Source organism: Barbus barbus, assembly GCF_936440315.1.
Source record: "Barbus barbus genome assembly, chromosome: 6".
NCBI classification, from domain to species: domain Eukaryota; kingdom Metazoa; phylum Chordata; class Actinopteri; order Cypriniformes; family Cyprinidae; genus Barbus; species Barbus barbus.
Window position 1 is genome coordinate 30976611 of NC_136734.1, and position 25122 is coordinate 31001732.

Genomic DNA, 25122 nt, shown 5'->3' on the forward strand with positions numbered 1-25122 from the left:
TGAGAGTGTCAACGCATGCCAAAAGTTGTAGTGCCAATAACAAAAAGAGCTGTGATACAACAGAGTGGGACAGATAACACAAATCAGTAACTGGTAAATGTTGAAAGTACCTAGTAAAAATGAAAATACCATCGATATAACACAATAAATACCTACGAAATGTTCAATACCCCATTTTATGAGCCTGTTGACTTTGTTGTTGTCTTGAGGCTTGGGGGGAGACTTTAATCAGGAAGGTATGAGTTCGTCATCAGTGTAGGTGGCAAACCCTCTTTGACTACCACGCCCCGCCCACGAGCGTCGAACGACCAATGAATGCCTGCCTATCTGCGATGACGCTATCAGTCACGCCCCTTTACTAAAGAAGGAAACAAACAGAGTGAAAGAAGAGAGAGCTCAGGAGAGGAATTTACTTATTTACATCACAGACAAAGCCTCGGGAGGAAGACAAACTCCTTTTCGAAGAGTTCCTGTTCCTTAACCGACCGATTAGGTTTTAAAAACATTCAAGGTAAGCGCCAAAACGTTTGTTTGAATTAGGCGATAATCGCGAAGGTTTGACGATGTGATCACGGATAGACTGGCTGACCCCGAAAAAGGGAGCGATTGCCGATTCAGGACGTGTAAGCACACCGGGTTACACCGCTAGCTCGGATCTATAAACGTCAGGGTTATTCGAGGTATCCAGCTTTTTTTGTTCGACGGATGGGTCCCTAAAAAACACAAAGTGTCTCAAGTTGTCAGCAGCACCTTCATGAACATCACAAGCCCCAGAACGTGACTCGCCTGGCCACAAAAACAGACACGGACAGTCGCCAACTTTTCTTCACCTTGAACATAAAATTATAAATCGATTTGTGATGTCTGTTCTTAATTCCTTTTTTAGTCACGTATTTTCTTCAGTAATGGCTTTTGAAACAGACACACAACCCAACGGAGTATCTTCATTGTGCTGTGGCTTGTTTATTGTTCGACCGTGCCTGTATAAATTCAATAATCTGGTTTAGTTGTTCTCGTTTTTGTGCTCTATGGTACTAGTTACTCAGACAAACAGCTGGCTAAGATAGTTAGAGTTTTGTTTTAGGCTTGTTCAAAGGACAGATTGCCTGTCTAGGGAGGAAATCCTGGAGCAAAAGGACAAAGAAGGAAGATTAAACAAAGCCAGTGCTGCTCTGTAGTCGCGATGTTTGCCTTTGGATGTGTCCTGATATTTTAATATTGATATTGAGTTCTGATATTCTGTTCTCTCAAATCCACCCTGTTTACTCGTCTGTGAGATTCGACAGAAGTAAGATGACTACGTTGCCTAGATAGCCACGCGCTTATGATGCTGCCTAGATAGCAAGCTCGCCAGGTTTTGAGACACAGCCACTCTTTTACATCCCGAACACGACTGTCCCGTTGCTACGGTTTAACTGGTTTCCGTGTTATCTGGTGACCAACTTCCTGGTTCGGGTCCTTCGCTTCAGATGTGTTGGGACGACCGCAGCAGATTCGCCGATTGTGAAAGCACAAACTGACGTGATATTAAGCGGTCTAATAACACTTGCTCATTACACGATTTTGGTATTCTTGTAAAAATCTTGTAAACAGAAAAAATGTCTGTTTGGCATGGGTTACCAACACGCCCAGTAATAGTAGCGCTGGGAGACGCCAGTAATCCACGCACTGAGCTGCCGAGCTGCATTGATTCAATCGCGGATTTTTGGATTCAAATAGGATTTTACTCTCGGCATAACATTATGCAGCATGGCTGAATCAAGGAAATGTGCCTGTGTTAACTTGTGACCTGTTTGCTAGCCAAAATCTAGTTTTACTGTCACAATAAGTTAACGTCATTCAAGTTCAAGTTGAGCTTTATTGTCATTCTGCAACATATGTGGACATATATAGTGGAGCGAAATGTCGTGTCTCGCAGGACCATGGTGCTACATACTAGTTAAACATAAGATAAACATACAACAATGCAAGTATAAGAAAAAAAAATTACAAAAGGGGGGCATTTGAGATTGGAGTTAAGAGCTCTCACAGCCTGGGGAAAAAGCTGTTGAGCAATCTGACAGAGCGAGCTTTGATATTCCGGTACCTGATGGTAGAAGCTGGAAGAGGTTGTGGGTGGGGTCTTTCACGATGCAGGAGCATCGTGCAAGGAAAATGTCCAGGATGGAGGGGAGAGGGGCACCGATGATCTTTGCGGCAGTGTTCACTGTTCGTTGTAGGGTCTTGCGGTCAGCAGCACTGCAGTTCCCATACCACACAGTGATGCAGGTGGTCAGCACACTCTCAATGGTGCCCCTGTAGAAAGTGGTGAGGATGGGTGGTGGGAGACTTGCCCTTTTCAGCCGGTGGAGAAAGTGGAGGCGCTGTTGTCCCTTCTTGTTGAGTGACGAGACGTTGGTGGTCCAGGTGAGATCCTCTGTGATGAGCACCCCCAGGAATTTAGTGCTGCCGACTTTCTCCACGGTTGAGCCGTCGATGGTCAGTTGGGGATGGTCAACAGAGTTTCTCCTGAAGTCCATCACAACCCCTTTTGTCTTACTCGCATTGAGGGACAGGTTGTTAGCACCACACCATTTCACCAGCTGTGCCACTTCCTCTCTGTAGAGCGTTTCATCGTTGTTGCTAATGAGGCCTACCACAGTTGTGTCATCAGCAAACTTGATGATGTGGTTGGAGCTGGACTTGGCAGTGCAGTCGTGAGTCAGCAGCGGGCTGAGCACACAGCCTTGTGGGGCACCTGTGCTCAGTGTGGTAGTGCTGGAGGAGATGCAGCCGACACGGACTGACTGAGGTCTTGCAGTTAAAAAGTCCAGGATCTAATAACAGAGGGAGGTGTTAAGGCCCAGCAAGTTTAGTTTGTGGATGAGCTGTTGTGGGATTATAGTGTTGAATGCTGAGCTGAAGTCGATGAACAGCATTCTTACATTAGTCTTTCTGTTCCAGGTGAGTAAGAGCTAGGTGGAGAGTGGTGGATATTGCATCGTCCGTGGATCGGTTTGGACGGTATGCAAACTGGAATGGGTCCAATGTGTTTGGGGCAATGGACTTGATGTGATGCATGACTAACCTCTCAAAGCACTTCATCACGATTGGGGTCAGTGCTATGGGACGATAGTCATTCAGGTAGGACACGGGTGACTTCTTTGGTACTGGAATTATGGTGGTGGATTTGAGACACGTGGGGACGACTGCCTCACTGCCTGGCTCAGTGAGGTGTTGATGATGTCTGTTAGGACATCCGTCAGCTGTGCAGCACAGTCTTTCAGTACACGTCCAGGTATGTTGTCAGGGCCCGCAGCCTTTCGTGGGTTAATCCGGGACAGGGTCTTCCTTACGTCGGCTGGAGAGAGACCGAGTACCTGGTCGTTTGGAGATGTGAGTAGTTTCTGTGCAGGCGTGTCATTCTGTATCTCAAATCGTGAGTAGAAGTGATTGAGTGCATCTGGTAAGGATGTGTCATCGTCACTGGCCTGTGGCGGGGGCTTGTAGTCAGTGATGGTCTGAATTGCTTGCCACAGGGTCCGAGTGTCTTTACTGTCTGTGAAGTTGTTGTTGATTTTTTTTAGCATATTGATGTTTTGCCTTCTTGATGCCATGAGACAGATTGGCTCTTGCGGTTTTGAGGACTGCTTTGTCTCCTGATCTGAATGCTTCATCTCTGGTCTTTAGCAGCTCACGAACCTCTGCTGTCATCCATGGCTTCTGGTTGGCACGTGTGGCACGTGTGGCTTCTGGTTGGTAACGTGTGGTGACTGTCACATCATCTATGCACTTTTTGATGTAAGCAGTCACAGTTTCAGTATACTCCTGCAGGTCTGTGTGGTTGTTGTAAGTGGCTGCATCTTTAAACATGTTCCAGTCTGTGTCCTGGAAGCAGTCCTGCGGTGCTGAGGTGGCATTGTCTGGCCATACTGTGATCTGCTTTTGAACCGGTTTGGCGAGTTTGAGAAGTGGTCTGTATGTTGGTATTAGAATAACAGAGATGTGGTCCAAGTACCCGGGGGGGGGGTTCAGCTTTGTACGCGTTTTTCTCTGTTGTAAAACAAAGTCCAGTGTGTTGTTTCCCCTTGTTGCAAAGTTCACATGTTGGTAGAACTTTGGTAAAACTGTCTTTAGGTTTGCATGGTTGAAGTCACCAGCTATGATGAAAAAGCCGTCAGGGTTATTTGTTTGTTGTTCGCTGATGGCGCTGTACAGTTCACAAAGCGCGTCCTTGGCGTTTGCACACGGCGGAATGTAAACCGCGACAATAACAATGGCCGTGAACTCCCGCGGCAGGTAGAACGGTCGACACTTCACAACCATAAACTCCACCAGCGATAAACAGTTTTGATATTACCGCAGCATTGTTACACCATCTCTGTCCGCTTGGTAGCAGTTTAGCCCATGCAGCTGAATGGCGGAGTCCGGGATGTTGTTGTTTAGCGAACGTTTGAGAGCATGAGTGTTGGAAGAACCGGTCTTGTGGGGTTAGCTCTTAGCCTAGCTCGTATACCTCCACGCTTACCGTGCTTCCGTCCTCTCTCACAGTGCTTGCGACGCTGCCTTATGCGGATAGCGTCAGTAGGCGAGGCCGCGGTCTCGAGGTCCGGCTTCAGCAGTAAACAAAGGCCTCGTAGCTTCTCAGTAGCCGCCGGCGAGAGTTGGTGTTTGTATGCGTTGCCGATATCCAAAAGACTTTGGCGATCATAGATGTGTTTTGGAGTGATTTCCTTATGAATTAGCAGTAAACTGACACTATTTGGAGACGAACAGACAACATTAAAAGACATAAAAGCTCCGTCTTTGGGACCCGGAGTAGCCGCTGCGTCTGACTGTGCCGCCATCTTGTACATGCAGCCAAATCACTTCTAATGCTGCTGAATGATTATGATTTGATCATACGATCAGAAAAATTGCACATCGTCACAACGAATCCCATTAATGTAAACACTGTTATTGCATAACAACACCCCGAAGTTTAAGTCTAGTTCTATGTTGTGATCCAGTGGATCATTGGCAAAACACATTCTTACACTGGCAGGCTGCCCACATACACTTCTTGTTTTACAATGTAAAAAAAAACCCTATAACATCTGCTAACTATCCAAGACAACCTTTAAAGTGTAACTACTAGTAAAACACTACTAGTAATAATCAGGATTTCGATATGGACAAATATCTGATGGGGCATTTTCCCCATGCAACCTCTTAGCCACAATGTTTAAATGGGGAAAGGACAAATTTCCAAACTCTTTCAATCAATGCTCCACAAGTTCTTTCACAATCGCAATCCCTTTTATTGCCAGATACAATGGGTTTACATGGACAAGGAATTTGCCTTTGTGTACTGGACAAAAATACAACAAAGAAATGAAATTATAGAAAGAAATAAATGGACGTTAATGCTCTAAGCAAATCCTGCTACAAAAGACAGTGTACACAGACGTGGTTCATTCCACTGGTTAATACAAAAAAAATAAATTTTTGCCTTGATTAGTTGGGGACACTTGATTGATTGCACACTATTGGAAGAGAGCTGAAGTGGATGACGATGATGACATCAGTAAATCATCAATGAACTGACTTTAGCTGGAAAATGACTGTTGTTGTCCTCTATTTTCCTGTTGACACTGTAAAGCTGCTTTGACACAATCAGCATTGTATAAAGCGCTATATAAATAAAGGTGAAAAACAATTCAAATTATACCTCTATAGCACTTTTCACAGCTTTTACAATACACACACACACACACACACACTACACACAAGCAGGACAAAGGAAGTCTTCCTCAATGGGAGGCTGGCCAACACAGTTCCAGTGAAACCATAGGTCGCATGTGCTACATTGAATCTGGTGAAGAAAACATTATTGAGGGAAAGTGTCTACATATTTGGTCTCGTGTGGATACGTCCTCATTTTTGGTTAAACTTACCCACTGCTCGTGTAGAATGAGCGCCACAAGCCCTACAGAGCTGAGACAGGTCATCTGTGTAAGAAAGTAATTGTTGAATTAATGTACAAAATAGCTGTGCATTCAAATGCAAAAAAGTAAATAAAATTTTAATAAAAACTTACCAGTCATAGTAAGGAGCCTTTTGGCTATTTCCATTCTTATAGCAATTATGCCCTCATCATTAGTTTCAAACATTGCAGGCTTATTTAGAAGCACACTTTCAGCTAGCTGTTAGGAGAAAAAATGTGTTATTCACAATATAAAAAGGATATAGCTGAGAAAAAGTAGAAAATGTGCAGTTAAACTTACTTTGCACACCAAAGCCCCACAAGATGTGCCATCCATCTGAAGTGGATGCTCTATCATGGCACATGTCCACCGTGAAGCATTGACACCCCTCTGTCTCACGAAGGCTCTATAAATTACATGCAAGTGATTAATTTACATGAACTCACTAATAAAAAAAACAACAAAGCACACCTTCTCTGCACTTACCTAGTTACATCTCTGCATTTTTCTCTATCCACTGACTTTGCCTCAAATGGGTCTATGTAGAGGGATCGCTTTTCCTTTGGATAAACAACGATGACAATGCAATGAAGAAAAAAAAAATATTGATCTTAATAAGGAATAGTTGATCTTAGGATGCTCTGAGGAACCTACAATGAGTGTCCAGTGGTGGTTTATACACAAGGCTCCAATTAGCACATCATATTCCAGTGGATCCAGCTACAATAAAGCAGGTGACTGTCAAGATATAGACCTTTCCACATGGTCAATAAAGCAGTGTAGGGTGCTTACCTTCCTCAGTCCTTTTTGACGTCCTTGCCACATGGAGGCCGTTTGATACGAGTCTACTACAAAGCCTCTTTTGGAGTCTGTGGTGTACTGTTTCACCAAACTGGTGAGGTAGGCATTTATTATCTAAAAACAGTAGCACATTAGTAGTCATCTTTATGTATACTTCTAGCAACACAAATCAATTGGCTAATTAGGAAACACAATAACCTACCTCAGTTTCTAGCTCCTTCCCAGGTGCAAGATGATCCCTCAAATTTCTAGAAAAGATTTTGTAGGGCCCCATCTTGCTCCACAAAACCCCCTGTTTTTTCCCAGCCCAGATAGCCTCTACCACTACAAAAAATATATACAATTCAATTTATTTAATCAACTTTTAAAAGGTTAAAACAATTAAAAGAAAAAAAAAAACTTACACCTTTCTGAGGCATCAGTTGGAGACTGTGTGGAACAAGAAGAAAACTTTAATGTTATTTAGTGCAGAATTTCAGGGAAACCTTTTATGTAGCATATATTGGACTTACATAAGAGTGCTGCAGAGATGTGCCTGTTGGTGGGGTCTCTTGAGGCTCAGGGCATGTAGGTGGGGTCTCTTCAGGCTCTACAGGGAATGTAGGAGGACTATGAACCGAAATGACCATGGTAGTGCCAGTTTTAGGCCATTTGTGCGGCAACCTTGGCTCTGGCTCGATGTAGCGGGTAAGGTGGTCCACATTTACCTTCAGCGTGGTCTTTTCTTTTTCAGAAACTAGGTCCACACTTTTACCTTCAATGTTAACTATTGTAAAAGGGCCTAGCACGGCACTTCCCATTTTTCCTCCCTTTCGCTGTTCGCTTCTCGAACATTTTTGCACAAAACTTTGTCTCCAACTTCAAATCTGTCCTCCTCCCCCTGCAGAGCCTTCCTCTTCCTCACCTTTTCTCTAACCTTTTCTACATTCTCCAAGACCACTTTGCGCACTTTTGGCAGATCTTGGAGGCCAGTAGTCAAGGCTTCCGATGTCACTGTTCTCTCCACCATTTCATTTACCTGAAAGATAAAGCACACAGATTCCTAATATTAGTTTTATTAGCAGTTAAAGATTCAGTAGATGTATCTGATATTTAAGAACCCTCCTCATAGTTATCAGGAACTTCTGAAGGGTATCTTGCCTCCCGGCCAAACATGAGATAGTAAGGAGAGAACTTTCAGTAAAGCACCACAACTCGTTACACAAAGTTGGGTGAAAAAGTGAAATATATAGGTTGTCAATTGACTGATTAATTTTTGTTTTGATAATATGGAGCATCTGTGGACTTGTCATTTGGACAGAATGAAACTGGTAGCTTAACGGTTTTAATGAGGACACATTTCCTTAATGATTACCACTTAGCCTGCTATGATTATAGAAAGCTGATTTGAACACAAGCAAGTTTTCCAGGTTTGCTAGGCCTTTTTAAATAAACTGCCATTTTATTAGGACTGTAACATGTCATTAAAGTTTAATAAAGTAGTTACATTTTCTCACATCCTGACAGAGGATTTCAACAGATGTTGAAACAAAGAGATATGTTTGGCCTTTTTAGTGTGTGATGTAGACTTCATAACATTGGCAATGAACTGCAAAAATATGTATGCAGCATTTCTCTTTGAGTAACAACAATGTTTAATAATAATAGGTTGCACTACTTTTCTGTAAAGTGTAATTTACTTTGTTTAAAGAACTTTGCTACTTATTTTTCTGTTTGTATGGTTGAGATTGTATGTATCTGAATTGGAATCCAGTAGGCACTAAGCACAATTTACAAAATATTGTCATTACAGACCCACATGCAAAGACCATCATAGTTTTGATTAAAACAAGAACCCAGATGGCCATTCACATTACAACCATTAACTTACAATCATGAAACTTTGCTGTTGTTTTTGTTCAGAGTTTTCAGCTGAATTTTGATGGTTCATATTTCATATATTTTTTATTAAACAAATTAGATGAGATACAATATATTTCACAAATGAACATGGGCACATTGGCTTTAAAGTGCAACATGCAGTCTTCCCAGATTTATAGCACCTGTGAACTATGGTTTCACAGGGAATGTGTTGGCCAGTGCTTGCCTTTAAAAAAAACTGTTCTGACACCAATGTAATAATAAAATCACATGTAAAATGAATCACATTTGTTTACATTTTCTTTTGTAGCACAGAATTCTTAAAATTGTTTAAAAATCTTCAATTCTTTAAGATACTTACCCATTTAATTTTTCATACTAAGAGGTTGCATGGGGAAAATGTCCCACAAAACATCTGTGTTGCTTTAGAATTGCTCACAATTATTAGACTTTTCTAAAATCTAATTCAACCACTTGAAGTGTAACATTGAGGAAGACTTCCTTTTGTCCTGCTTGTGTGTAGTGTGTGAATTGTAAAGCTGTGAAAAGTGCTATAGAAGTATAATTTGAATTGTTTGGATAGGGGATACGATTGGATCCCCTAAAGGGATTTCCTAATTCCTAAAGGTTAATAATTAAAAAAAACTGTTAATAATTGGTATTTGTATTGTATTCAGAATATAAAATATTTTATAGCACTTTTTAATCTGTGATTGTGTGTTAAAAGTGTTCACGAGATACCAACCTTTCGCCAGCCGTCTTCTCTCCACAGATGATCCAGACAGATGTGGTGTGCTGTGCACGGAGGGGAGGGGAGGGGCTGTGTGCGTGTGTGTGAGGGAGAGATGACAGAGAGATGAAGAGAGAGCAGGGAATGGAAATGCAGTTGAACGAATTCGCTGCGTGTTTTAAATAGCGTACTAAAGAATAACGAAACGCAATATGTGACGGTCGGTATTGATTTTTTTGGTCGGTGTTGAATCTGTGGCGCACCGCCACAGATTCGTCTATGTGTGGGAAACACTGTACTTTAAAGCAGCGGCTAATGGTGCTATATACCAAACATGCATCTAAACAAAATGGGCTAAGTAAAGAATATAATAATGAACACATTATACATACTAGGAATAGCTCAATACTGCTTTTTCATGGCCGATACTGATATTGCAGGCTTGAGTATCTGTCCACAACAGTGCCAATCTGATAGCAATAGCTTAGAATATCCATACCTCTATACTAGTGAGTGCACCTTTAAAACAATGATGTCCTCTACTTATTGCATATGCATGTAAGCCAAACACAATGCTGTCATTGTTAACATGACCACTCTTTTTCTATCTCCATATATTAGCAATGGCCCAAGAGACAAACCAGAGTCCCGTGCCTATACTGTGTACCACAGGCTGTGGTTTCTATGGCAACCCCAGGACCAATGGCATGTGCTCGGTGTGCTATAAGGAGCACCTGAACAGACAGCAAAGCAGTGATCGTAGTCCCATGAGCCCCCTGGGTAAGTCACACTGAAACATTAACCTGTTTGTCTAACCTCCTAGATAGAGCTCTCTATGGTTACAGACCACACAAACAATGAAGTTATACTATGGTATAAGGGCTCTCATTCATTGCACCTCTTGAGGACAGTAATATTATAGTTGCTACAGCAATAACAGACCATGGTTACTGCTTGTAAAGCATTTCTGACACACCAGCACCCAGTGATAGCATGTTATTCTAAGCTGTTTAGAACTTAATCCTTTTCTTGGTCTTACCTGAGAAATTGTAAATGATAAGCTGCACTTGTTTTGTGTCACAGGCCTTATGTATAGTATAGCACAACTGCACTGTTTGTGATTTGTGTCTTTGTGTTCTGTTGGACCAGCTGGCAGCCCCTCAGCAGAGGCCTCTGCCATACAGAGACTAGAAGCCAGCATAAACAAAGCAGAGCTTTCACCTGCACCCAGCACAGCTACCATGAGAGAGTGAGTACTTCACGTGTGTGATTGTTGTTAAAACTCAAAATGGGAAAGAATGCATTTTATGTTCAGCTGCTTGACGTTTGAATGATCTCCGGTGCTTCAAGAAAAGCAGACGAGCGCTAAAACCCCCACCTGATTGTTTTTTCAGAAGTATTCCTTCCACCTCCTTACCAGTCACACAACAGATGACAGAAATGAGCATTTCTAGAGAGGGAAAGGCCCTGTCTCCTAAAGCTGAGTCTGCTGAACCAGGTAATTGGAATGAAATGTGATCAAATAAATATTAAAGGAGGCACGCAAAGCTGCTTGTTTAGTCTAACACAGAATGTTTCAATCTATTTCATGTCAAGGACCATCAAACATGATGATCCCCTCAACTTCTGAAATATAAAGGCAGATATATATACATGTACTTTCCTGTATAAAGATGATTTGTGGAAAAATGGCAATGACAACTAAATTAAATAATCATTTCCAAAATTATTAATTAAATTATAAAAAGCAACAACAAAGCAACTTGTAAATATTGACTTTTTATAATGTTTCATCTAAGATATACATTTAGATGTATTTTAATATCTTCTCACAAAACTACATTTAGCTTCTTACAGTTTAAAATGAATGTTGTCAGTTAAATAAAATATTTGCAATTGATTTCATGATCAGTCTCTAGAATGCTGAATTAAATAGTAAACTTATTCAACTTGGTGAATAAATATTGTTAAACATATTTCATTATCATCTAAAGTGTGCAACCCTTAATAATTTTGTTAAACAAACAAACAACCAATATTTGTGCACCATTTTGCTACTTGATTGCAGGGGGGATTTTATAATATGTATGATGGAATCTTTCAAAAATGCCTGTCAAATGTCAATAAGCCAAAACTGTGCCGTCTAAATATATATTCAAATGTCTGCAGCTACAGCAGTGCGCAAGATGATGAGCAAGATGACGCGCAAGATGAAAGCAAGATCTGTTTTATTACTTATTATCATTGTTCAAGTATGCAAGGAATGTTTATTTAAAAGTCTACAATGTGAATGTCAAAGGAAGCACTGTCAAGTTTGTGGTAGTTGGGCCTTCAGACATTAAGCTCTGTTTTCTCAGTTCTTATTTGTGCTAAAATGGACTTTACTGCAAACAGAGCAGTCTTTGGGCCTGCTCCAGTTTTGGTGTGAGCTGTTTACTGATGACAGTCTTAAGTTCATGCAGTGCTAAGAACTTCGTTCTGACAGAAACTGGGACTTTGGGGTTTGTGGCAAGAGCCTATTTTAGGGTACAGTCCTATAACATTGCGACCATATTCAGAAATCGGTCTCTGGCTGCTTTCACAATCCACCCATGCCACATTGCAGCAGTTTCATTTCTGACATTTTTTTCTCTTTCCATTCTTCCCACAGTCATAACACAGCCCACCTCCTCCTACTCCCCCATCCCTGTGGCTCAGGGCAGCGATGAGGGCAAGAGCCCAGATTCCTCCAAACCGAAGAAAAATAGATGTTTTACCTGCCGTAAAAGGGTCGGACTAACAGGTGAGACTCATTGATTGGTCATTCTGATATTAGTGTGATATCTGTGATCGGAGGTCTTACGTTGTCTTTGGTTTTACAGGTTTTGGCTGTCGATGTGGTAATCTGTTCTGTGGAATTCACCGGTACTCAGACAAGCACAACTGCACGTATGACTACAAGGCGGAAGCCGCTGCTAAGATCCGTAAGGAGAATCCCGTAGTGGTGGCCGATAAGATCCAGAGAATATAAGCTTCACCCTCTTTCTCCAAGAACACTGGTGGATAAAATGGACGACTTGAAAAACGGACTTGTTTTTCTATCACCTTAAGAAGAAAACGAGAGAACTGTATCGTCTGAGGCTCATGCATGAACGATCTTGAAAGATTTTGGTTTTCTAATAGGTATTAATTTCTTTTCGTTTTGTTTCCTCTCCTCTCTGTGGTGTTTTATGCTAGGTGTTCTTGCATAGTCTTTCATTTCCTAAAGCATAGGACACCTTTCAGGAAATTTGAGCTTATTATTGTTTTTTGATTTGCCTGTTCCCGCCCTCAAGCAATGGGAGCAGCAGATACTCTGTGCCAAAACGTGGCCGTGTAGTTTCTGACTAAGTAGTGTTCAGCCTTTGACTTACGACGCCGGATTTTTAAGAGGTGTGTCAAATCTCTACCTGATGATGTGTGCAGCATGTATTGATCTGTCATTACAGTCTGTTCTAGCAAATCAGTTGGAATGTGAGGCCACCCAGTCGTTAATACCATTTATTTAGCATTATTTTAGAATGTGAACTTGCTACTGTGACATCATGTTTTTGAATGAAAGTTTGAGATTCATCAAAGTCTTTTTTTCTCTCTCTCTCTTTTCCCACAATCTAGAACCAATAACCTTCATTCAGCATTTTAGAGTGTTAGATGTCTGGGAGTTTTATTTTTGTTAATTGCGTGTGACTTTTTGATAAGACTAAGGTGGTACAGTCCGTTTCAGTGTGAGCGTATTTGTGCGCACGGGGGAAATTTGCGCACTAGACCTTCTTCCTGTTGTCGAAGCGAGATGAACTAACTCTACTTAGACAGCACATTCATAACACCGCAATAGTATACACATAAAGTCAGACCTGAGTCTGTGAAACATTGTTCTTGTTTGTTTTAAAATGCACCTACAATGCACCTGTCATTTTTGTGTGTCTGCATATGTTAATGTAAGCGAGTCCGAGTGCATGTATTGTGTACATAAACGTCTTTTCTTCTGTAGGGAGTGAGGTTTCCTTAAAAAAAAGATGTATCTGTTGAGAGTATGTATCTGTTTTAAATTTCAGCCTTTAGTTATATGCAAATTTGTATGGAAAAAACACCTTACTATGTTCATATTTATGTATTGCATTTAATCCTTTTACCTGGCATTAAAGAAAAAAGTATTGTAAATAAAAAATATACAGAGAGAAAATGTATAGTCATGTTCTGTTGTTATTTTGGGGGAAATTCCAGAACATCATTCAGATAATGGTATTTGCGTGAGTAGTTTCCAGGCGCTTTAACACCCAGCAGAAGGCCCAAATTGTGGATTCTCTGACAGCTGAATAATTTTTCAGATGGTGCTTGTTTTTCGCACACCTGTCCCGCCTGCTGACGCAAAAACATCCTGTTTTCACGACAGCTGTCCTGACAACCTTTAGCACTTCGGTAAAGCAGATTTGACAATCCTGCCTGACCTTGTAACAGCTGGAGAGGTGTGTGTCACCCTCTAAGGAATGACAACAGCTGGCGTGAACCCTCAGTGTCACCCTCAATCAAACACACACGCAGGATATTCACATATACTTTTCCTGTCTTGTCTTCAAAGTGCATCTCTGTCCCTTAAAGGAAAATCTTTTCATATCACCGTCCAGTCATTTGGTGTTATTGTCATACTCTTGACTAGTCAGCATCCGCAGCTCGGGCTCACGCTCTGTATTTGTACAGAGGGGGCTGGGCGTTAAGCTGGTCTTGGTGGATGACATCACAGTGACGGGTGGTGACAGATGTTGAGGGCAGATGTCTACTCCACAGTGAGTAGACATGCGTCAAGGGAAGGGGCAACCAAGGACACAAAGAGAGATACTGAGGCATAGTTGAACAGGAAAACAGTGTGGCTTAGAACTTTGTCATGAGTAAAAGTAAATGACCTGGGACTGAATTAAAGGCAGGAAGTAGGACTTGTTCAGCGTTGGATCAGATAGGTTCTCACACAGAGTTGCGCGTGTTCTTCCCATGTTAATCCCTGTGCCAGTCAGAGGCTGTAAATTGGCTTCTCAGTCGTGAGTTTGGCTGAGGAGAAGAGGGCAATGCTCAGAACCACGAGGCAGAGGAGCTTAAAGAAAGAGTTTCGTATTAAAGCAATTTTAACATTAAAGCTTGTGCTAGGAGGAATGAAACGTGAATGGTCATCATGGTCATAACAAGGAAAATGTAGGTTTTGGAAAAAATCTTGAGAGGGAGGTGAGAATAGTGGAAAAGGGAAGGAAATGTACTTTATTTATTCATAAATGTATTTTTCAGAATTTTCATAACTTTTTTTATTAAAGTAGTTTTTAATTCGTTTAAATCAGATTTTACTAAACTGGGGTGTGTGGAAAAGTTTTAAACTGACAAATTATCAAAAATAAAAAAAAATTAAACAAAAAAATTAGTTTACCTCTATGTCATGTGACCATTAACTGATTTCAGAAAACTGTGAACATATAAATTAGAAGTTAAATTATGGGAATGTTAACTGAAAATCTCTGTACTTAAAGGAGTTCAGAAGACAAAAAAAATCCCTGATTTAAATGGTCCTGTACATGACAAGTTAAAAATATTGAGGAATAAAAATATAACAAATATCACAAAACTAGTCATTGAGAATTATAAATTAATGGAAAAGGGATATCGATGACTAGTAAAAAAAAAGTTTCACTGCAAAAAGTGATTTTCTTACTCTTTTTTTTTTCAGTACAAATATCTAAACATTCTTAAATTAAGAAACATTTTGTGAGGATATAAAATTACATAAGTAGTTTTCTGAAAAAAAAAGTATCAAAATGAACTGTTTATACTTAAAATAAGAAGGGAAAAAAATCTGCCAATGAGGTAAGAAAAACAGGTTTGTTTTCCCTTTGAAATAAGTTTAAGTCGTCTTATGTTTTTTGTTTCAAGCTTAACATCATGAAATGCTAAATGTGTCATTTTATAATCTTGAATTTCTCCATCAGCAGTGATGAGAATTTTAAGGTAGCAGACTTATCTTTTCAGTTTTAGAGTTTTTTTTTTTTACTGTGTACAATGAACTAGAGGAGAATGGCTGGCCTGTCACAAAACCTAACCAGATGATGACAGATGCAGTGAACTAGAGCAGTGAGTTCCGGCCGTGATCTCACACAATCTCTCTCAACCTAACACTACCACGCACAAGTAAACACTCTAATCCGACACAATTCTCAGTTCACAGGAAACTCCAAACTTAAACGTTCTCCTTTTCTGAACTATACCAGAAAGTTCCCGTGCTGTTGTGCACTGAGCTTTTGTTCCTTGAGGCGTAGTCAGGAAGATGGTAATCAGTTAGTAGTACAGAGTTAACCAGCCTTTAATTTGTGCGTCTGGGTGTGGCTCTCAAAGCTGCTTGTGTTCCTCAGGGTAGATCACACAGGAAGTTCATTCAGCCAGACAGTCAGATTACATGAAAAAAAGGAGATTATGACAGATATGGGAACCTCTTTGACTCACTGAATTTCACACAAGGAGTCAACCAGCTTCATACACAATATTAAACTATTATGACTAAAAGTCTGCTCTTTATGCCATTTCAGTAAAGTTGTGTTATTAAAGCTTTAATATATGTCTGTCACAACTATTTAATGTACCTTGTGTAGTCTGGGTCTAGCCAGGAAACTCCTAACCAGACAGAGCCAGCTCTGACTGATTCAGCATTTCTGTGTGTGAGAGAGAGAGAGAGAGACCGATGACAGGAAGGGGCGGGGCTTTAGATGTGCATTATGACGTCACTACACATGACACAAACTCGCCTCATTCTCCATTCGAAGCCCCGCCCACTCACATGCTCTTTACTCATGCCTCTGTCTCTCTCTCTCCCATCTGTGTGCATCTTTGTCTTTCACTCCCATGTTTATACACTCTCCCTCAGTTCTGCTTTTCTCTCGCTCCGAGACGTGATGCTGTTTCCTAGATGTCTGTGGTTCAAGCCCTTGGGCTAGAACGCCAAAGCAGACGGTTTTGAGGTTCATTTCATTTGTTAATATTTTATATTTAAAGGGATATTTCACCTCAAAATTAAAATTTGCTGAGAATTACTACTCACCTTCAGGTCATCCTAAGATGTTGATTTTGTAGAGTTTGTTTCTTTATCAAAGTAGGCTAGATGTGGTCAAATGTAGCATTAAATCACTTGCTTGCTGATGGATCCTCTGCAGTGAATGGGTGCCGTCAGAATTAGAGCTGATAAAAACAGCACAATAATCCACAAGCGATCTTCCTGACTCCAGTCCATCAATTAACATCTTGTGAAGTGAAACGCTTCATGTTCGTAAGAAACAAAACCATTAGTAAGATGTTTTTCATTTCAAGCCATTGCTTCCAGCTAAAGTAATGTTCCATCATAGCCTACATAATAATGCTTTCCCAAGTGAAAAGTAATCTTGTATGAATCCAAAGAGAAATATACACAGGTCAAGCATTGTTTCTAAGTGCAAACAAGTCCAAAACATTTCTATATATCAAATGTCAGTGGATTTTGATGTGAGAGGACAACAGGGGATGGATGTTTTCACTGGAGGAAGCTGTTTGGACTCTCATTCTGATGAAATCCATTCTCTGCAGAGGGTCCATTGTTGAGTAAGTGATGTATTTCTCTAAATCTGTTTCGATGAGGAAACAAGCTCATTACAGGTGAACTATGGCTTTAATACTTAGTCTAATTCATAGAGTTATTATTCCAAGAATTACTTCTTAAGAGGGGCATCTTCCCAGTTCCTACCCATATATCAGCAAAGAATATGTGACCCTGGACCACAAAACCAGTCATAAGGCTCATTTTCTATTAAATTAAATCAAGCTTTCCATTGATGTATGTTTGTTAGGATAGGACAATATTTGGCCGAGATACAACTAACCTATTTGAAAGGGTGCAAAAAAAATCTAAATACTGAGAAAATTACCTTTAAAATTGTCCACATTAAGTCCTTAGCAATGCATATTACTAAATTAAGTTTTGATATATTTACGGTAGGAAATTTACTAAATATCTTCATGGAACATGATCTTTACTTAATATCCTAATGATTTTTGGCATACAAGAAATAACTTGACCCACACTATGTATTTTTGGCTATTGCTACAAATATACCCATAGACTACTACTTTTTTTTTTTGGTTTTGTGGTCTAGGGTAACATATCTCCCTTACATTTTCTTCTGTAAATGCAGTTAAATTTGTAAACATTTCTGTAAATGACATCTAAACACACACTAAAGATTCATCATGATGACGTAATCATTAGGAAAGCAAGATCTGCTTGCTGAGCAATGTGTTCAGATATTATTTTTCCAAACACACAAGACAGACCTGACCGACCGAGAGTTCAGAACTGGAATGTTGGCATTGTGGTGTAACAAACTTCAGCTGAAAAAGACACAAACGTGCATGGCATAAAATAATATTATGTATAAAATAGTTTCAGATCATTAAAAAACAGCATAATTTACAATACTAACAAAATGATATAAAATGGAAATCACGTTTACTGATATCTGAATATAAAATGTGACTCAAATATGAGCAGACTGGGAGAAAAATAGTCAAATATGACTCATTCTCACTGAAGCACATCATTTTATTTTTTGCTAATATCATGTGTGATTGAGACATCATCCCTATAGACTGGAGTTAGATCTGCAGCGTAAAACACAGTCTCTTAGCGCCTCCATGTGGCAAGTGATTATTTTTGCCAATTAATGGGCAGATAAACAAACTTTAAAGGAAATGCATATTTATTTATGTAATTTTACTGCAATTCATTTACCTAGTTGTGTGAAAAATCACTATTTTTGAATATAACCATTCCACGGCCTCTTAACACCATGTTTAAAACTGATGGAATAATTAGAAAAGATGCTGTTTAAAATCATTTTAGATATATAGCATGTCATACAGCAAGACACTGCTGTCAGTGCTTGAAATGATGACCACTCAATTTCAGTTCAAATACATTCAGAACTCGTCTACCATGTATTGTAAGCATTGTACGTAGAGGGCATGAAACAAATCAAGAGCTCTTCCTACTTGAGAACTGTCATAAACAGTGAAGGCACAGGTTGGACCGACAGCTAAAAGCCTCTGATGAGAGCCGTGTGCGTGAGAGAGTGTCACAAATACTTATTTTGGTGTGTATTAACATAATTCAATACAAGCAATCAAAAATAAATATACCTAAATAACTTAAAAAAAGGGTGATAATAACAGAGCATTTTCATTGTCAATCAGTCAATGGTTAATATAAAATACATTCTGTCACATTTTTTTTTTCCATGATCAACATGACAAGTAATAAACTTGATAAACAGTGATATACAAAGATCAAAGAACATACAATTAACATTCAAGTGGATTATAGCATTGTTCACATGGTAGGAGCTTGAAACATGGTATGATGACTAAGAGTTTTTGATTGACAGATGGCCTTAGTGGCCTTTATGTTTATAATTCTTGTAAAAGGCAATAGTGAGGTGTCTTTATTTGTATTTGAGCATAGTCTTATGCTCAAATACAAAATTTGAGCATAAGACAAATCTTTAAGTCATGTGGTAAAATTTAAATAAACAATATTTCCTAAATAAAGACATTTAACAATATGTTAACTAAATAATATACATCTATAACATCCTTTAGAAAATCTAAACTGTAATGTAAATGTATATTTCTACTAAAAACAACCAGATAGTAATGCATCTTGAAATGGAACCACTTGTCTTCCAGCCACGTAGACTTCAGTAATATTTCGATCATCACCTTTTCAGAAAGAATATTTGTAAGGATTTCAATAAGACAAGAATATCTGAATTAAAGGGATATTTTAAGCATTTTAACAATTTTTAAAGCAACTTACCTAAATTTAAAAACTTCTCCAAAATGACCTGTATGAAAAAAAGCACATTAAATGGGGAATTCTTTATCATTTGTACACATTAAAGAATTTGTAATGTATGCACAGGATATTCATTGATATCGACTGTTTTTGCAACGAGACCAGTGTGTTTGCATATGACCATACACAAAAAATACATTTAACTAATTGATGTTGTTTTCTCAGTATGAGGGCAGAAAAGATCAGTAGGAGATCTGTCGAACCTTGGGGCCTTCACCAGGAAACAAATCGATCGGGCCATCAGGAACGCAAACATTCACTCGCAGGGCATCAAAGTCCTTGCCTACCACAAAGTTTCCGATCTGATCATCCAGTGAGAGGGCTGGAGGGAGTGTGGAGAACAACCAGGCAAGTTTATATAGTGTAATAAATAACAAAAATAACATTTGACAAAAAAAGCTGGAATCTTACCTTCGCTGCCTCCAAGTGTAGCCAATCTGAAAACCTCCTCAAAGCTCAGAGTCTTATGCTGAGGGTCCTGGATGGTCAGGGTTTTGGACGTGTCGAGAGTTCTTCTCACAGCATCTAGTATGGATGGAGAGTAGCCTCCTGCTACATCTACAGACGACACAGACAAAACCTTAAAATGCAGAATACTGGACCTGACATGAAACTGGCAACTGACATGTATAGCTTATTATCTTTAAAGCTTTCGCAAAGAAAGAATTTCCCACTATAATGCACAAAATGGCCTGGCAAGCAACCTTACCTGTCCCCAAACCCAATTTCACTTTGTGGTTCAATACATTGCGCACATTTAGCATCCCACTGCAAATCCTGGGATTGAAAAGACACAATAAATGAATTAAATAACATGCATTAGAGTATATTAAAGCGATCTGAATGAATAGTAATAGCAAAAGGCTTGAGGGGCTTACGAAATGTTACTATTAGGACAGTGAGAGATTGCAGATCCTGTTTCACGAAAGATCTCCAGTTCTTCATCAGTTAGGTGACAGCCGTGGGCCATTACAGTCTGCAATAGTCAGTTTACATAATTTAATTCTAAACCAATTTCAATTCTCAACTTTAAACTTTTATATTACTAAGATTCTGCACGTTTAATCTAACAACTGGAACAGTTTTAAAAGGTGCTTTGTAATCAAAATACATTTTCCATACATTTCAGAACAGCAATGAAGCCAGTTCATTGAAAATGACTAAAGCTGAAATATTCTGATTTGGTTAAAATCATCAAAGATTTTGTTCCACAAATTTGCAACGACACTAGCGTGAATAAATAATGAAAATGAGTAAATATTCACTTTTTTTTTGGTGAATTATTTCTTTAAATCATAGGTCTCTTAAGTCAGAAATGGGATTTGCACTTACCCAGATCAGTGAGGAAGAGTGTAATTTATTCAGAGCAGGGAGTTTGTATGCTTGTAACAAATGACAATGCACTCTAGTGTACTGAACTCTTGATCACAAACTCATATTGCAAAGCACATGATCCAGAACCTCTCAAGCAAGCCCTTTACATCCACAGGGCTAATGACAACAAACCAAAGTACTTAAAAAAACTTCATCGGTTCATCAAATATGTGCAGCTTTATATTAATTTATTTATAAACTCACAAAACTACATTGGCAAACAGCTGCATATATTTTAAAGACTAAATCCGATTCTACAAGTTCCTCCCTATTTATTTATTTTTAAGGGCAAAGGTGGTTTAAAATATTACTACACCTTTTAAAAAGAAGAAAAAAAATGTAAGTAACAACTTCATAGATCCCATTACAGATGCATATACCTTAAGGTAAAGCAGTTTTCCAATAACTACTATATAGAAGACTGACATTTGTTTATGTCATGCACAGACTTCAGACTTTCACACTTGGACTCTGTTGCAACACAATTCAGAACATAAAATCTACAAAAATATACAATGAATCAGTAACAAAGGTATCTATGTAGAATAATATGTATATATTAGATAAAAAAAGATATATTAAAAAATAAATGCAAAAATATATTTAACCAGGTCTTTGATGTACAGTATAATGACAATCACTGAATGCCACTCACCCTATCTGTAAGCAGGTTGTGTTTGAGGTAAACGTCAGTGTAGGATTTGCAGTCTGGGAACAATGTCTTCACAAGCTCCACTTCCTCTTTGTTCTCACTGATGTGACTCTATAGGTTTAATGATTGCAGAAAAACAGGTGTTAATCATTTTACTTAGCGTCTATTAGTGATTATCTTATGATTTACAGCATATTATCTGTTAATTATTCACAACTATAGTATAACATTCATTTATAATATTACAATTATAGTTTAGAATGAGTTATTTTTATAAAGTAAAATTGCACAGAATCTCTATTATAAATGCTGATGGAGCATGGAGTACACAAAGCTGAACACACTCATCGTTCACCTCACTATTGCCTTTTACAAGAATTATAAACATAAAGGCCACTAGGGCCATCTGTCAATCAAAAACTCTTAGTCATCATACCATGTTTCAAGCTCCTACCATGTGAACAATGCTATAATCCACTTGAATGTTAATTGTATGTTCTTTGATCTTTGTATATCACTGTTTATCAAGTAGATGTTAATGTGTGAAAGGAGGACAAACCTGAACGTGAAGCTTGTTGTTATTGGCGATCTCACCTAATTCACTGAGCAGTGAGGAGGAACAGGACGGAGCGAATCGAGGAGTGACCACAGGCTTAACATTTGGGTACTAAAACAGTCAGATAATATATTTTTATTTTCATATTTATAGAGCCTGAAATAATTTAGGCACAACTACTTACTGTAACCTCAACTCTGACTAGACTTACATAATAAATCAATTAAATTCATGAGAATTAACCCGTTATTTACCTCCTTTTTGAGAAGCTCTTTGATGAAACTGCAAAAACCAAGAGGAAGCAGAATCAAATCTTCAAGTTCATTGTTTAGACTGGGGTTTATATTAGGTTATAACCAAAATTCAGTCATTTTGAGATTACTGACACTATTGTATCAGTACAGTTGCACAGTCCTCCAAAACTCACCGATTGGTCTCCTCTTTACATTCACTTGGACTTTCTTTGTACTGTGGAACTGCAGAATTGCAGTCCATGCAAACCTTACCCACAAAAGCTCTTTGTCCAAACTTATCTAGTGGAAAAGAGGCAAAATACTGTATATCAAAATCTAAAATCAATGATCAATAATTGATTCATTATCTTGTGAGTTAATGATACAGCAACATAGTGGACACGGGATTTTAAAGTAGTATTAAAGCTGAGACAGAGTTTTTACAACTTTACTTCATGGAATGACAGGTCACAGTCCATCTCTTCTTACATAATATGAAAAAGCAAACATAAATGCAGTTACTTAACAGACTGTCAGGAACAAAAGCTAAGACATGATAGGACAAAGCAAGACAAATTCCAAAGGTTGGAGAAAGGATGTGTTTGTGTTTGCCACCACAGATACAGTCACAGGGGAAATCAATTTAACGTGTGTGTGTGTGTATCCTTGGTTGCACGTGCTTTACCTGCAAGCTCTCCAAGCAGAAGAGAGGCATCAGTGTGTATTGTGGCAAAATAACAAGCAGTAGTGGTGCCGTTCTTTAAGGTTCTTCTCTACAATGCCAAACAGTCAACAAAAAGGTTCAAACAAACTTTGTAACATGCATTCTATATCCATATTAGTCATTTACTTTACTTTAGAGTTATTCTTTATATTTATTGAATCAGTTTCAGTGAGCTTACCACAACTTTAGTGTAGACATTATTGGCAAAATCCAAGTCTTCATACTTGGCTTCCACAGGGAAAGTATAAGTGTTGAGCCACTTCAGCAGAGGCAGGTCTAAGGCAGTTCCAGTATAGCTATACTGAGACGCATGGATGTGTGTATCAACCATTCCAGGCATAAAAAACTCACTGTGGAGAAAAAGTCAAATTAAGCACTGGCACTGCAAAAAGGTGATCGCAATGGCAATGGAAAGATTTCAAGCTTGGGCATGCTCATTATTGCACAATCTGATTACAAAGCTTGTTTACACAAATGTTCTTGCTCTATTTTGTTACCTGTTGAGAGGTTGTTCTGAATGCAAAAGTGACTCAAAGCACCCTTATGCAAGACTTATGTTAGACTATAGAATATATGCAATTCATTTAGACTGATGTACTTACTATTGTCCAAGCTGTTTTATGTCTGAAGTTTCAAAGCCCCATGTTTTTGAAAGACTGACCACATCTTGATCTTTTTCAATAAATGCAATCTGATCATAAAGAAGAAAATCACCATTATGAAAAAAAAACACTTTGAGGTACATTACAAATCATTGGCAAATAGCATCATTTATTATATAGCTACCTATAATACATTATGTGCATTATGTGGTTAGGACATCTATCTTCGAAAGTAAATCCATATGAGATGACATAAATAGTTTCTAAGCAGACTAATAAACAAACCTTGCCCTTCTCGTTGACACCTAAGACACAGTTCTGCAGTATTTCCAGCGCAGCTCGTGGTGTGGAGTGCACAAACGTTCCACTGAAGACGTGCGCAATGCGCGCGGCTGTGCCGCTCTGATTCATCATTGGCACAGATATTCAAATGTAATTTCAAATGAATTCTCTGAACTTTTATATACGACACGAGGCATTGCAGAATCCCTGGGAGGTGGATATTGTAAACCGGTAATCATTATTCGCAAATTAAGGGACCGTCTCCAAAGTTACATGCGATATAGATATACACTTTTCTAAATTCAATAGCATCTGAGGAGAATGACTTACAATCATTAAACAAACTATGAAGTGTTCATCTAGATGTCAGCTATAATGCACACCTTTTACATTTTTGATATTTATTAAAATAATTGTAAATCATATGCAAAAAAAGCTATTTTTCACTACCTAATGGGCTTAAATGCAAATGTAAAGCTCAATAGCATTTGAGCAGAATGACTTACAGTCATAAAACGAACTATAAAGTATTAATCTAGATGTCAACTATAATACACACCTTTTACATTTTTGAAAATGTATTAAAATAATATGTAAATCATATGTAAAAATGGCTATTTTTCACAACCGAATGAGCTCAAATGCAAATTTAAAGCTCAATAGCATTTGAGCAGAAAGACTTACAGTCATAAAGCAAACTATAAAGTATTCATCTAGATGTGAACTACAATGTACACCTTTTACATTTTTGATATTTATTAAAATAAAATGTCAATCATATGTAAAAATTGCTATTTTTCACAACCGAATGGGCTCAAATGCAAATTTAAAGCTCAATAGCATTTGAGCAGAAAGACTTACAGTCAGAAAAACAACTGTAAAGTATTCATCTAGGTGTGAACTAATGCACACCTTTTACATTTTTTATATTTATTTAAATAAAATGTAAATCATATGTAAAAATTGCTATTTTTCACAACCGAATGGGCTCAAATGCAGAATATGCCATAATTTAAAGCTCAATAGCATTTGAGGAGAATGGCATACAGTCTTAAAAATAACTGTAAACTGTTCATCTAGGTGTCAACTATAATGCACACCTTTTACATTTTTGATATTTATTATAATAAATTTTAAATCATATGCAAAAAATGCCACTTTTCACTACCAAATGGGGTCAAATACAAAATATGTCATAATTTAAAGCTGAATAGCATTTGAGCAGAAAGACTTACAGTCATAAAATAAACTATAAAGTGTTCATCTAGGTGTCAACTATAATGCACACCTCATACATGTTTGATATTTATTAAAATAAACTGTAAATCATATGCAAGAAATGCTACTTTTCACAACCAAATGGCCTCAAATGCAAATTTAAAATGTGTATTATAGTTGACACCTAGATGATCAGTTTACAGTTTGTTTTGTGACT

At 38.5% G+C, this 25122-nt stretch overlaps 4 protein-coding genes across 4 annotated transcripts; 2 read left to right on the top strand and 2 right to left on the bottom strand.

The window, feature by feature from the left end:
• The window catches only part of LOC306871647 (transient receptor potential cation channel subfamily M member 3-like), a gene marked incomplete at its 5' end in the record, with an annotated part of 440831 nt that overhangs the window by 178593 nt on the left and 237116 nt on the right, over positions 1–25122 (top strand).
• On the top strand, positions 350–13541 carry LOC306870924 (AN1-type zinc finger protein 5-like). Of its 2 annotated transcripts, XM_079418512.1 has the most exons (6): positions 350–511; positions 9958–10116; positions 10486–10585; positions 10731–10834; positions 11987–12118; positions 12198–13541. In XM_079418512.1, exons 2-6 carry the CDS (start codon positions 9960–9962, stop codon positions 12344–12346), a joined length of 642 nt encoding a protein of 213 aa, XP_079274638.1. In that variant the 5' UTR covers positions 350–511; positions 9958–9959; the 3' UTR covers positions 12347–13541. The 2 variants fall into 2 exon arrangements, with proteins under 2 accessions (XP_079274638.1, XP_079274639.1); XM_079418513.1 differs by lacking the exon at positions 12198–13541 and having other exon boundaries at positions 11506–12102.
• Positions 5823–7546, bottom strand: LOC306871601 (sentrin-specific protease 1-like; the record flags this gene model as incomplete). The annotated part of the gene is made up of 10 exons (XM_079419660.1): positions 5823–5833; positions 5916–5969; positions 6059–6164; positions 6246–6351; positions 6432–6505; positions 6600–6665; positions 6738–6860; positions 6949–7070; positions 7151–7175; positions 7259–7546. 10 exons carry the CDS (start codon positions 7544–7546, stop codon positions 5823–5825), a joined length of 975 nt encoding a protein of 324 aa, XP_079275786.1.
• On the bottom strand, positions 17937–23946 carry LOC306871592 (guanine deaminase-like). Its single transcript, XM_079419652.1, has 14 exons — positions 23691–23946; positions 23406–23494; positions 22982–23153; positions 22765–22852; positions 22274–22379; positions 22101–22128; positions 21850–21957; positions 21294–21401; positions 20143–20240; positions 19974–20041; positions 19676–19822; positions 19468–19586; positions 19226–19253; positions 17937–19128 (listed from the first exon to the last, which is right to left on the bottom strand). Exons 1-14 carry the CDS (start codon positions 23817–23819, stop codon positions 19043–19045), a joined length of 1374 nt encoding a protein of 457 aa, XP_079275778.1. The 5' UTR covers positions 23820–23946; the 3' UTR covers positions 17937–19042.